This window comes from Lonchura striata, chromosome 34, assembly GCF_050655825.1.
Source record: "Lonchura striata isolate lonStrDom1 chromosome 34, ASM5065582v1, whole genome shotgun sequence".
Lineage (NCBI taxonomy): Eukaryota > Metazoa > Chordata > Aves > Passeriformes > Estrildidae > Lonchura > Lonchura striata.
The window spans coordinates 5227929-5241729 of NC_140736.1; the positions used below are offsets into that span (position 1 = coordinate 5227929).

At 65.6% G+C, this 13801-nt stretch overlaps 1 protein-coding gene across 9 annotated transcripts in view; it reads right to left on the reverse strand.

Moving 5' to 3' along the window:
- The window catches only part of RYR1 (ryanodine receptor 1), a 155096-nt gene that overhangs the window by 101419 nt on the left and 39876 nt on the right, over nt 1-13801 (reverse strand). For all 9 annotated transcript variants that reach the window (XM_085564839.1, XM_085564837.1, XM_085564838.1 and 6 more), the window contains 8 exons: nt 13364-13523; nt 11884-12031; nt 10060-10271; nt 6993-7167; nt 5927-6135; nt 3626-4011; nt 2439-2565; nt 737-897 (listed from right to left, as the gene is read on the reverse strand). In XM_085564839.1, the coding sequence (XP_085420965.1) occupies nt 737-897; nt 2439-2565; nt 3626-4011; nt 5927-6135; nt 6993-7167; nt 10060-10271; nt 11884-12031; nt 13364-13523 (1578 nt within the window). The remainder of the gene's footprint in view (nt 1-736; nt 898-2438; nt 2566-3625; nt 4012-5926; nt 6136-6992; nt 7168-10059; nt 10272-11883; nt 12032-13363; nt 13524-13801) is intronic.

Here is a 13801-nt window from a genome sequence, read left to right on the forward strand (position 1 = left end):
TCAGGGTCCCATTTGGAGTGTCTTTGGGGTCCCATTTGGGGTGTCTTTTGGGTCCCATTTGGGGTGTCTTTGGGGTCCCTCTTGGGGTGTCTTTAGGGTGTCAGTGGGGTCCCTTTAGGGATCTCTCTGGGGTCCCTTTTGGGGGGTCTTTGGGGTCCTATTTGGGGTGTCTTCAGGATGTCTTTGGGGTCCCTTTAGGGATCTCTTTGGGGTCCCATTTGGGGTGTCTTACGGTCCCTTTAGGGATCTCTTTGGGGTCCCATTTGGGGTGTCTTAGGGTCCCATTTGGGGTCTCTTTGGGGTCCCATTTGGGGTCTCTTTGGGGTCCCATTTGGGGTGTCTTTTGGGTCCCATTTGGGGTCTCTTTGGGGTCCTGTTTTGGGGTCTTTAGGGTGTCAGTGGGGTCCCTTTAGGGATCTCTTTGGGGTCCCATTTGGGGTCTATTTGGGGTCCCTTTTGGGGTGTCTTTGGGGTGTCTTTGGGGTCCCATTTGGGGTGTCTTTGGGGTCCCATTTGGGGTGTCTTTGGGGTTCCCTTGGGGTGTCTTTGGGGTCCCATTTGGGGTGTCTTTTGGGTCCCATTTGGGGTCTCTTTGGGGTCCTGTTTGGGGTGTCTTTAGGGTGTCTTAGGGTCCCTTTAGGGATCTCTTTGGGGTCCCTTTTGGGGTGTCTTAGGGTCCCTTTAGGGATCTCTTTGGGGTCCCTTTTGGGGTGTCTTTGGGGTCCCCTTGGGGTACCTGTCGTGCACGTTGCCGCGGTCGTCGCCCATGGTGACGGTGACGCTGCGCACGCGGCCCAGCTCGAAGTCGGGGTCGTGCTGGTGGAAGTGGGGGGTGACCCAGCCCACCCAGGCACTGCCCGGCTCCTGCCCCGCAAACAGCCGCACCGAGTAGTAGTACTGGGGACAGGACAGGGACACGGTCAGGGACATGGGGACAGGGACAGGGGACAGGGTCAGGGACATGGGGACAGGGACAGGGGACACGGTCAGGGACACAGTCAGGGACATGGGGACAGGGACAGGGGACACGGGGACACGGTCAGGGACATGGGGACAGGGACATGGGGACATGGGGACAGGGTCAGGGATGGGGACAGGGACAGGGGACAGGGTCAGGGACATGAGGACAGGGTCAGGGACAGCCACAGGGACATGGGGACACGGGGACAGGGACAGGGGACACGGTCAGGGACATGGGGACAGGGACAGGGGACACGGGGACACGGTCAGGGACAGGGTCAGGGATGGGGACAGGGACAGGGGACAGGTTCAGGGACATGGGGACAGAGTCAGGGACATGGGGACAGGGACAGGGGACAGGGTCAGGGACATGGGGACAAGGTCAGGGACAGCCACAGGGACATGGGGACACAGGGACAGGGTCAGGAGACATGGGGACAGGGACATGGGGACATGGGGACAGGGACAGGGACACGGGGACAGGGACATGGGGACAGGGACAGGGGACATGGTCAGGGACAGCCACAGGGACAGGGGACACAGTCAGGGACATGGGGACAGTCAGGGACATGGGGACACGGTCAGGGACGGGGACAGGGACAGGGGACACAGGGACAGGGACAGGGGACAGGGTCAGGAACATGGGGACAGAGTCAGGGACATGGGGACAGGGACAGGGACAGCCACAGGGACAGGGGACAGGGTCAGGGATGGGGACAGGGACAGGGACACGGTCAGGGATGGGGACAGGGACAGGGGACATGGTCAGGGACTGGGGACATGGGGACAAGGGACACATTTTGGGGGTTTTTGGGGTCCGTACCGTGGTGGTGTTCATGATGACCTTGGGCTTTGGGGGATTTTGGGGTTTGGGGATTTTTGGGTGATTTTTGGTGGTTTTTGGGGTCCGTACCATGGTGGTGTTCATGATGACCTTGGGCTTTGGGGGATTTTGCGGTTTGGGGATTTTTGGGGATTTTTGGGGGATTTTTGGGGGTCCGTACCGTGGTGGTGCTCATGATGACCTCGGGCTTTGGGGGATTTCAGGGTTTGGGGATTTTTGGGGGACTTTTGGGGGGTTTTTGGTGGTTTTTGGGGTCCGTACCGTGGTGGTGTTCATGATGACCTCGGGCTTTGGGGGATTTCGGGGTTTGGGGATTTTTGGGGGGTTTTGGGGGGTTTTTTGGGGTCCGTACCGTGGTGGTGTTCATGATGACCTTGGGCTTTGGGGGATTTCGGGGTTTGGGGATTTTTGGGGGGTTTTTGGTGTTCTATACCGTGGTGGTGTTCATGATGACCTCGGGCTTGGGGGATTTCAGGGTTTGGGGATTTTTGGGGGATTTTTGGGGGGTTTTTGGTGGTTTTGGGGGTCCGTACCGTGGTGGTGTTCATGATGACCTCGGGCTTTGGGGGATTTTGGGGTTTGGGGATTTTTGGGGGATTTTTGGGGGGTTTTGGGGGGTTTTTGGGGTCCGTACCGTGGTGGTGTTCATGATGACCTCGGGGTCGTCGCGCTCGTCGGGCACCACGTCCTCCTCCAGCCGGGGCACGGGAGGGGGTGCAGGGGGGGGCGCGAACGGCGTCTTCCGCCCCTTGAACAGGAACCTGGGGGGCACCGGGGGGGTCACCCCACTTTGGGGACCCCCAGGGAACCCCCAACATCCGGGGACCCCCATACACCCCTTAACTGCCAGACTGGGGACGCCCGGGGACCCCCCCCCCAAGGATGGGTGTCACCCCCTTTGTGGGGACCCTCAGGGATTGGAGACCCCTCAAGGACCCCCCAGTTCCACCCACCCCCTTTTGGTGCCCCTCAGGAATATTGGGGACCCCCCCAGCAGCGGCTGCCACCCCTTTTTGCTGCCCCCACCTCCTTTTTTTGCCCCCCACCCCATGCACCCCTTTTTGCTGCCCCCCCAGAAGTGGCTGCCACCCCTTTTCGCTGCCCCCCACCCCCTTTTTTTTCCCCCACCCCCTTTTTGTTGCCCCCACCCCTTTTTGCTGCCCCCCACCCCTTTTTGCCACCCCGCAGCAGCGGCTGCCACCCCTTTTTGCTGCCCCCACCCCCTTTTCTTTGGCCCCCCACCCCTTTTTGCTGCCCCCCACCCCATTTTTTTGCCCCACACCCCACGCACCCCTTTTCTTTGCCCCCCACCCCCTTTTTGCTGCCCCCCACCCCTTTTTGCTGCCCCCTACCCCTTTTTATTTGCCCCCCACCCCCTTTTTGTTGCCCCCACCCCTTTTTGCTGCCCCCCACCCCATTTCGCTGCCCCCCACCCCCTTTTTTTGCCCCCCACCCCCTTTTTGCTGCCCCCCCACCCCTTTTTGCCGCCCCCCAGAAGTGGCTGACACCCCTTTTTGCTGCCCCCACCCCCTTTTCTTTGCCCCCCACCCCCTTTTTGCTGCCCCCACCCCTTTTTGCTGCCCCCTACCCCTTTTTTTTTGCCCCCCACCCCCTTTTCTTTGCCCCACCCCTTTTTTTCCCCCTACCCCCTTTTTTTTTGCCCCCCACCCCTTTTTTGCTGCCCCCACCCCCTTTTTTTTGCCCCCACCCCTTTTTTTCCCCTCACCCCCTTTCCGCTGCCCCCCACCCCCTTTCCGCTGCCCCCCCACCCCCTTTTTTTTGCCCCCCACCCCCTTTTTTTTGCCCCCCCGCCCCACCCACCCCCTCCTGGTCTTGCTCTTCTCGGTGGTCGCGTCCTTCTCGTTCTCGCCCCGGGGCGGCTCCCGGGGGGCGGCTCCGGGGGCGGCTCCCGGGGGTCCCTTCTCGGCCGGGCCGCCCTCGTCGCCCTCGGGGCTGCGGGGCCCGGCCGAGCGCCGCAGCCGCTCGAAGTCGGAGAGGGGCTCGGCCGCCGCCTCCTCGGGGGGCTCGGGCGGCGGCGCCTGCGGCAGCGGGGTGGTCCCGGGGGTGCAGCGGAAGGTGGGGTGGAACTGCACCGGGAGGCTCAGGCGCAGGAACAGCAGCTCGGGGGGCGCCGCGGGGGTCCCGGAGCTGCGGTGGGACAGCCGCAGGCACGGAGGGGTGTCCACCGTGCCGTCCAGGCGGGTCACCTGCAGAGGGGACAGCGCGGTGGTACCGGGGAGAGCGGGGGGACAGCGGGGGACAGCGGGGGAGAGCGGGGGGACAACGGGGAGACAGCGGGGTGGCAGCGGGGGAGAGCGGGAGAGAGCGGGGGGACAACAGGGGACAAGGGGGGGAGAGCGGGGGGACAGCGGGGGACAGCGGGGGAGAGCGGGGGGACAACGGGGGTGGCAGGGGGGGACAGCGGGGGACAGCGGGGGACAGCGGGGGGACAGCGGGGGACAACGGGGGGACAGCGGGGGACAGCGGGGGGACAGCGGGGGAGAGCGGGGGGACAGCGGGGGGACAGCGGGGGGATAGCGGGGGACAGCGGGGGACAGCGGGGGGATAGCGGGGGACAGCGGGGGACAGCGCGGTGGCACCGGGGCAGAGCGGGGGGACAGCGAGGGACAGCGGGGGACAGCGGGGGGACAGCGGGGGACAGCGGGGGGACAGCGAGGGACAGCGGGGGGACAGCGCGGTGGCACCGGGGGAGAGCGGGGGAGAGCGGGGGACAGCGGGGGACAGCGGGGGACAACGGGGGAACAGCGGGGGACAACGGGGGACAACGGGGGGACAGCGGGGGGACAACGGGGGTGGCAGCGGGGGGACAGCGCGGTGGTACCGGGGAGAGCGGGGGACAGCGGGGGACAGCGGGGGACAGCGGGGGACAACGGGGGGACAATGGGGGACAACGGGGGGACAGCGGGGGACAGCGGGGGGACAGCGGGGGGACAGCGGGGGGACAGCGTGGGACAACGGGGGAGAGCGGGGGGACAGCGTGGTGGCACCGGGGGACAGCGGGGGACAACGGGGGGACAGCGGGGGAGAGCGGGGGGACAGCGCGGTGGCACCGGGGGAGAGCGGGGGGACAGCGGGGGGACACCGGGGGACAACGGGGAGACAGCGGGGGGACACTGGGGGTGGCAGCGGGGGGGGACCGGGACAACACCGGGGGTAGCACCGGGAGTGGCAGCAGGAGGACACCGGGGGTGGCAGCGGGGGGACACGGCCTGGGAGGGGAGATCTGCCGGGGATGGGTGGGACCCGGTTTTTGGGGGCACTTCACCTCGTTTTGGGGACATTTCACCTCGTTTTGGGACACTCAGGGATGGGGAACCCCTTGGGGATGGGTAGGACCAGGTTTTCGGAGGCACTTCACCTCGATTTGGGGACACTTGGGGACTTTTAGGAATGCCCAAACCCCCCTAGAGACCCCCTCACCTCGAGCTGGGGGTGGTCGGGGGGCACTGGGATGAACTGGGGCAGGCTGTGGCTGAACCAGAGGGCGATGGGGACCCCAAATCCCCCCAAGCCCACCCCTCACCTCGAGCTGGGGGTGGTCGGGGGGCACTGGGATGAACTGGGGCAGGCTGTGGCTGAACCAGAGGGCGATGGGGACCCCAAATCCCCCCAGAGACCCCCTCACCTCGAGCTGGGGGTGGTCGGGGGGCACTGGGATGAACTGGGGCAGGCTGTGGCTGAACCAGAGGGCGATGGGGACCCCAAATCCCCCCAAGCCCACCCCTCACCTCGAGCTGGGGGTGGTCGGGGGGCACTGGGGACCCCAAATCCCCTCAAGCCCACCCCCTCACCTCGAGCTGGGGGTGGTCGGGGGGCACTGGGGACCCCAAATCCCCTCAAGCCCACCCCTCACCTCGAGCTGGGGGTGGTCGGGGGGCACTGGGGACCCCAAGCCCACCCCTCACCTCGAGCTGGGGGTGGTCGGGGGGCACTGGGATGAACTGGGGCAGGCTGTGGCTGAACCAGAGGGCGATGGGGACCCCAAATCCCCCCAAGCCCACCCCTCACCTCGAGCTGGGGGTGGTCGGGGGGCACTGGGATGAACTGGGGCAGGCTGTGGCTGAACCAGAGGGCGATGGGGACCCCAAATCCCCCCCTCACCTCGAGCTGGGGGTGGTCGGGGGGCACTGGGATGAACTGGGGCAGGCTGTGGCTGAACCAGAGGGCGATGGGCCGTTTCATGTTGATGGCGAAGGGCTCGTAGCCCTCCTGCAGCCCGCAGATGCCGAAGTAGCGCAGCGTGCCCACGTCCTGGCCCAGGTTCAGGTGGCCCTCCTGGCCCAGCCCCAGGCTGCACACGGGGACAAAGCCTGGGGGGGCACGGGGGGAGTCAGAACTGGGACCCCCACCCACCCCAGACCCACCTCAGAGACCCCAGACCCATCCCAGAGACCCCAGACCCACGCCCTGGCCCAGGTTCAGGTGGCCCTCCTGGCCCAGCCCCAGGCTGCACACGGGGACAAAGCCTGGGGGGACACGGGGGTCAGCACCAGGATCCCCACTCACCCCAGAGACCCCAGACCCATTCCTGGAACTCCCAGACCCATCCCTGGATGCCCCAAACCCACCCCTGGATCCCCCAGACCCACCCCAGAGCCCCCAGCCCTATCCCAGAGCCCCCAGACCCATCCCTGGATCCCCCAGACCCATCCCTGGATCCCCCAGTCCCATTCCTGCTGCCCCCAGACCCACCCCAGAGCCCCCAGACCCATCCCTGGATCCCCCAGACCCAACCCTGGATCCCCCAGACCCATTTCTGCTGCCCCCAGACCCACCCCAGAGCCCCCAGACCCATCCCTGGATCCCCCAGTCCCATTTCTGCTGCCCCCAGACCCACCCCAGGGTCTCCAAACCCACCCCAGAGCCCCCAGACCCATCCCTGGATCCCCCAGTCCCATTTCTGCTGTCCCCAGCCCCACCCCAGGGTCTCCAAACCCACCCCAGAGCCCCCAGACCCACCCCTGGATCCCCCAGACCCATTTCTGCTGCCCCCAGCCCCACCCCAGGGTCTCCAAACCCACCCCAGAGCCCCCAGACCCACCCCTGGATCCCCCAGACCCATTTCTGCTGCCCCCAGCCCCACCCCCGCTCCTCCCCCAGCCCCGGGTGACACCAGGGGGGTGTCCCCAAGCCCAGGGACCCCCCCAGGCCGGGGTCCCCCCCTCACCGTCGGCCACCTCGAAGTCCCTGAAGGCCACCTCGGAGCCGGCGTCCCCGATCAGCACCTCCCCGTTGAGGGTGAAGCTCATGTGGCACTCGCCCAGGTCGATCAGGCAGCCCACCACGTCCCCGGCCTGCCAGGGGCGCCCGAAGGACTCGCCCCCCACGTGCCACCGCTGGGCCTGGGGACACCAGGGGGACACCAGGGTCACCAGGGGGACACCAGGGTCACCAGGGGGACACCAGGGTCACCAGGGGTCACCAGGGGACACCGGGGGTCACCAGGGTCACCAGGGGGACACCAGGGTCACCAGGGTCACCAGGGGGACACTGGGGGGCACCAGGGACACGGGGGGGACACCAGGGGGTCACAGGGAACACCAGGGACACCAAGGGGACACCGGGGGACACCAGCATCACCAGGGGGACACCAGGGACACCAGGGGGACACCAGGGACACCAGGGGTCACAGGGACCCACCACGTCCCCGGCCTGCCAGGGGCGCCCGAAGGACTCGCCCCCCACGTGCCACCGCTGGGCCTGGGGACACGGGGGACACCGGGGGACACCAGGGTCACCGGGGGGACACCGGGGGACACCAGGGTCACCAGGGGGTAACAGGGGAGACCGGGGACACCGGGGGACACCAGGGTCACCAGGGGGTAACAGGGGAGACCAGGGTCACCAGGGGACACCAGGGTCACCAGGGGGACACCGAGGGACACCAGGGTCACCAGGGGACACCAGGGTCACCAGGGGGACACCAGGGGGACACAAGGGTCACCAGGGGACACCGGGGGACACCAGGGTCACCAGGGGACACCAGGGGTCACCAGGGGGTCACAGGGGACACCAGGGTCACCAGGGGACACCAGGGTCACCAGGGGGACACCAGGGGGACACAAGGGTCACCAGGGGACACCGGGGGACACCAGGGTCACCAGGGGACACCAGGGGTCACCAGGGGGTCACAGGGGACACCAGGGTCACCAGGGGGACACCAGGGTCACCAGGGGGACACCAGGGGGACACCAGGGTCACCAGGGGGACACCAGGGGTCACAGGGACCCACCACGTCCCCGGCCTGCCAGGGGCGCCCGAAGGACTCGCCCCCCACGTGCCACCGCTGGGCCTGGGGACACGGGGGACACCGGGGGACACCAGGGTCACCAGGGGGACACCAGGGTCACCAGGGGGTCACAGGGGACACCAGGGTCACCAGGGGGTCACAGGGAACACCAGGGTCACCAGGGGACACCGGGGGGACACCAGGGTCACCAAGGGGACACCGGGGTCACCAGGGTCACCAGGGAACACTGGGGTCACCAGGGGACACCGGGGTCACCAGGGGACACCGGGGGACACCAGGGTCACCAAGGGGACACCGGGGTCACCAGGGTCACCAGGGGACACCGGGGTCACCAGGGGACACCGGGGTCACCAGGGTCACCAGGTGTCACAGAAGGTGACAGCGGGACCCAGGAGGACCTGGGGTGATGGGGACATTGGGGTGTGACATGTCCCAATGGACTCCGGGGGTCTCTGAATGTCCCTGAGTGTCCTCAAGGTGTCCCTGAGTGTCCCCACATGTCCCAATGGACTCCGGGGGTCTCTGAATGTCCCTGAGTGTCCTCAAGGTGTCCCTGAGTGTCCCCACGTGTCCCAAATGTGTCCCTGAATGTCCCCAGGTGTCCCTGAGTGTCCCAAATGTGTCCCTGAATGTCCCCACGTGTCCCTGTGTGTCTCTGTGTGTCCCCACATGTCCCTCCTATGTCCCCATGCGTCTCTACATGTCCCTGTGTGTCTCTGCGTGTCCCTGCATGTCCTCAAGTGTCCCCACATGTCCCTGCATGTCCCCACGTGTCCCTGAGCATCCCTCCATGTCCCTGCATGTCCCCACATGTCCCCACGTGTCCCTCCATGTCCCCTTCATGTCCCCCTGCGTTCCCCTCATGTCCTTCCACGTGTCCCTGAGCGTCCCCCATGTCCTTTCATGTCCCCCCTCGTGTCCCTACATGTCCCCACATCTCCCTACACGTCCCCCACGTGTCCCTGCGTGTCCCCACGTGTTCCCCTCCATGTCCCCAGCTGTCCCCCCTGTCCCACCGTGTCCCCCCCATGTCCCTGCATGTCCCCCATGTCCCCAGTGTCCCCGGGGCTCACCCGGTGTCCCTTGAAGACAAAGGCCATGTCACCAGCTGTCCCCCCATGTCCCCAGATGTCCTCTCGTGTCCCTGGCTGTCCCCCCATGTCCCCAGATGTCCCCTCGTGTCTCCGGCTGTCCCCCCCATGTCCCCGGCTGTCCCCCCATGTCCCCAGATGTCCTCTCGTGTCCCCGGCTGTCCCCCCATGTCCCCAGATGTCCTCTCGTGTCCCCAGCTGTCCCCCCATGTCCCCGGCTGTCCCCCCCGTGTCCCCGGGGCTCACCAGGTGCCCGTTGAAGACGAAGGCCATGTCAATGACTGTCCCCCCATGTCCCTGGCTGTCCCCCCGTGTCCCTGGCTATTCTCCCCATGTCCCTGGCTGTCCCCCCCCATGTCCCCGGCTGTCCCCTCGTGTCCCTGGCTGTCCCCCCATGTCCCCAGCTGTCCCGTCGTGTCCCTGGCTGTCCCCCCCCCCATGTCCCTGGCTGTCCCTGCCATGTCCCCAGCTGTCCCCTCGTGTCCCCAGCTGGTCCCCCCCATTCCTGGCTATCCCCCCGTGTCCCCCCATGTCCCCGGGGCTCACCCGGTGCCCGTTGAAGACGAAGGCCATGTCAATGACTGTCCCCCCATGTCCCTGGCTGTCCCCTCGTGTCCCTGGCTATTCTCCCCATGTTCCTGGCTGTCCCCCCATGTCCCCAGATGTCCTCTCGTGTCCCCGGCTGTCCCCCCGTGTCCCCAGCTGTCCCCTCATATCCCCGGCTGTCCCCCCATGTCCCTGGCTGTCCCCCCGTGTCCCCAGGGCTCACCCGGTGCCCGTTGAAGACGAAGGCCATGTCAATGGTTGTCCCCCCATGTCCCTGGCTGTCCCCCCATGTCCCTGGCTGTCCCCCCCCATGTCCCCGGCTGTCCCCCCGTGTCCCCGGGGCTCACCCGGTGCCCGTTGAAGACGAAGGCCATGTCGTCGGCGCCCAGCTCGGTGTCGGGGCGCAGCCCGGGCCGGGCCCAGCCCACGCGCATCTCGCCGGCCGTCACCGCCTGGAACTCGAAGTACCAGCGGCCGCTGCGCACGGCCGAGCCGCGCTCCGCCCGGAACAGCCGCGGCCGGGGGGCGCGGGGACCCCCGGGAGCCGAGCCCTGCGAGGCTGGGGGGAACGGGGGGTCAGCATCCCGAAAATGGGACATGGAACCCCAAAAACGGCACCCAGAGAGCCAAAAACGGCACCCAAAAATGGCACCCAGAGAGCCAAAAACGGCACCCAAAAATGGCACCCAGAGAGCCAAAAACGGCACCCAGAGAGCCTAAAAACTGCACCCAAAAATGGCACCCAGAGAGCCCAAAAATGGCACCCAAAAATGGCACCCAGAGAGCCCAAAAACGGCACCCAGAGAGCCCAAAAACGGCACCCAGAGAGCCCAAAAACTGCACCCAAAAATGGCACCCAGAGAGCCCAAAAACGGCACCCAAAAATGGCACCCAGAGAGCCCAAAAACGGCACCCAGAGAGCCCAAAAACTGCACCCAAAAATGGCACCCAGAGAGCCCAAAAACAGCACCCAAAAACGGCACCCAGAGAGCCCAAAAATGGCATCCAGAGAGCCCAAAAACTGCACCCAAAAACGGCACCCAGAGAGCCCAAAAATGGCATCCAGAGAGCCCAAAAACTGCACCCAAAAACGGCACCCAGAGAGCCCAAAAATGGCATCCAGAGAGCCCAAAAACTGCACCCAAAAATGGAACCCAGAGAGCCCAAAAACAGCACCCAAAAATGGAACCCAGAGAGCCCAAAAACAGCACCCAAAAATGGAACCCAGAGAGCCCAAAAACTGCACCCAAAAATGGCACCCAGAGAGCCAAAGACGGCACCCAGAGAGCCAAAAACGGCACCCAAAAACAGCACCCAGATAGCCCAAAAGCTGCACCCAAAAATGGCACCCAGAGAGCCCAAAAACGGCACCCAGAGAGCCAAAGACGGCACCCAAAAATGGCACCCAGAGAGCCCAAAAATGGCACCCAAAAATGGCACCCAGAGAGCCCAAAAACGGCACCCAGAGAGCCAAAAACGGCACCCAAAAACGGCACCCAGAGAGCCCAAAAGCTGCACCCAAAAATGGCACCCAGAGAGACCAAAAACGTCCCCCAGAGAGCGGCCGGGGGGCGCGGGGACGCCCGGGAGCCGAGCCCTGCAAGGCTGGGGAGAACGGGGGGTCAGCATCCCAAAAACGGGACATGGAACCCCAAAAACGGCACCCAGAGAGCCAAAAACAGCACCCAAAAATGGCACCCAGAGAGCCCAAAAATGGCACCCAGAGAGCCCAAAAACTGCACCCAAAAATGGCACCCAGAGAGCCCAAAAACAGCACCCAGAGAGCCCAAAAACGGCACCCAAAAACAGCACCCAGAGAGCCCAAAAATGGGAGATTGAACCCATAAATGGGACATGGAACCCCAAAAATGGGACATGGAATCCCAGAAATGACACATGGAAACCCAAAAACTACATGGAAACCGCAAAACCAGGATGTGGAAACCCAAAAATGGGAGACGGAAACCCAAAACTGGCACCCAAACAGCACCAACAGCCACGGCCGGGGTGCGCCGGGACCCCCCCCGAGGGCACACCCTGAGAATCTGGGGGAGAACAGGGGGGTCAGCACCCCAAAACGGGACACGGAGACCCCCAGAACCATCGGCCAGAAGGTCCCAACAGCTCCCAGGTGTCCCCAGATGTCCCCAGAGCGTCGCTGGCCCACTCACGCGTCTCCTGGTCGGGGGGCTCGATGTTGTAGCCGTAGCCCAGCAGGGTCCGCACGGCCTGGCACAGGCTCTCGCGGTTGGTGGCCTTGGTCCCCTCGTCCAGCAGGTTGTAGGGGACCAGCCGCGGGTTCCGCTTGTTCTTGATGTCCTGGGGACGCGGGGACAGCGGGGTCGGGGCGTGGGGACATGGGGACACAAGGTTCGGGGTGTGGGGACGTGGGGCTCAGGGGTGTGGGGACACGGGGACACTGAGCTCGGGGGTGTGGGGACACCCCCAAAGGTGTGGGGACATGGGGACAGTGGGTTCGGGGTGTGGGGACATGGGGACACAAGGTTCAGGGCGTGGGGACATGGGGACAGCGGGGTCAGGGTGTGGGGACACCCCCAAACGTGTGGGGACACGGGGACAGCAGGTTCAGGAGATTGGGGACACAGGGACACCGAGCTTGGAGGTGTGGGGACATCCCCAGAGGTGTGGGGACACAGGGACAGCGGGGTTGGGGTGTGGGGACATGGGGACACTGGGTTTGGGGCGTGGGGACATGGGGACAGTGGGTTCGGGGTGTGGGGACATGGTGACACAAGGTTCGGGGTGTGGGGACACAGGGCTCAGGGGATTGGGGACACGGGGACACTGAGCTTGGGGGTGTGGGGACACCCCCAAAGGTGTGGGGACATGGAGACAGTGGTTTTGGGGCGTGGGGACATGGGGACACAAGGTTCAGGGCGTGGGGACATGGGGACAGCGGGGTTAGGGTGTGGGGACACCCCCAAATGTGTGGGGACACAGGGACAGCAGGTTCAGGAGATTGGGGACACAGGGACACCGAGCTTGGAGGTGTGGGGACATCCCCAGAGGTGTGGGGACATGGGGACAGCAGGGTTGGGGTGTGGGGACACCTCCAGTGGTGTAGGGACACCTCCAGAGGTGTGGGGACACAGGGACAGCAGGTTCAGGAGATTGGGGACACAGGGACACCGAGCTTGGAGGTGTGGGGACATCCCCAGAGGCGTGGGGACACCTCCAGAGGTGTGGGGACACGGGGACAGCAGGGTTGGGGTGTGAGGACACCTCCAGAGGTGTGGGGACACGGGGACAGCAGAATTGGGGTGTGGGGACACCTCCAGAGGTGTGGGGACATGGGGACAGTGGGCTCAGGGGATTGGGGACACGGGGACAGCAGGGTTGGGGTGTGGGGACACCTCCAGAGGTGTGGGGACACCTCCAGAGGTGTGGGGACACGGGGACAGTGGGCTCAGGGGATTGGGGACACGGGGACAGTGAGCTGGGGCTGTGGGGACACGGGGACACCACCACAGGGGGTGTGGGGACACGGGGACACCCCCAGAGGTGTGGGGACATGGGGACACGGCCATGGGGACACAGGGCAAGGACAAGAGGAGTTTTTGGGGAGGCCAGGGGTGGGTGGGGGTCCCTCTGGGGGATTGGGGGGCTCCCAGCGGGGTTTGGGGTCCCCACCTGGGTGGTGCTGTAGGTCCAGCCCTGCTGGACCCTGTCCCGGGCCCAGACGTTGTGGCCGTTCTCGGCCAGGCGATCCACCAGGGTCAGCTGGGCCGGCGTGAGGCGCACGTGCGACAGGTCCAGCGGCGCCGGCTTGTACCCGTTGGACATGGTGTACCTGGGGAGGGGACACCTGTGGGACCACCCCGGGACCCCCAGAACTGCCCCCACCCATGGGGAACCCAAACCTCCTCAGTGGTGTCCAAACTGGGACATCCCCATCCAACTGGGATGTCCCAACCCAATGGGGATGTACAACCCCTTTGACCCATTGACATGGTGTACCTGGGGAGGAGACACCTGTGGGACCACCCCGGGACCCCCAGAACTGCCCCCACCCATGGGGAACCCAAATCTCATCAGTGGTGTCCAAACTGGGACATCCCCATCCAACTG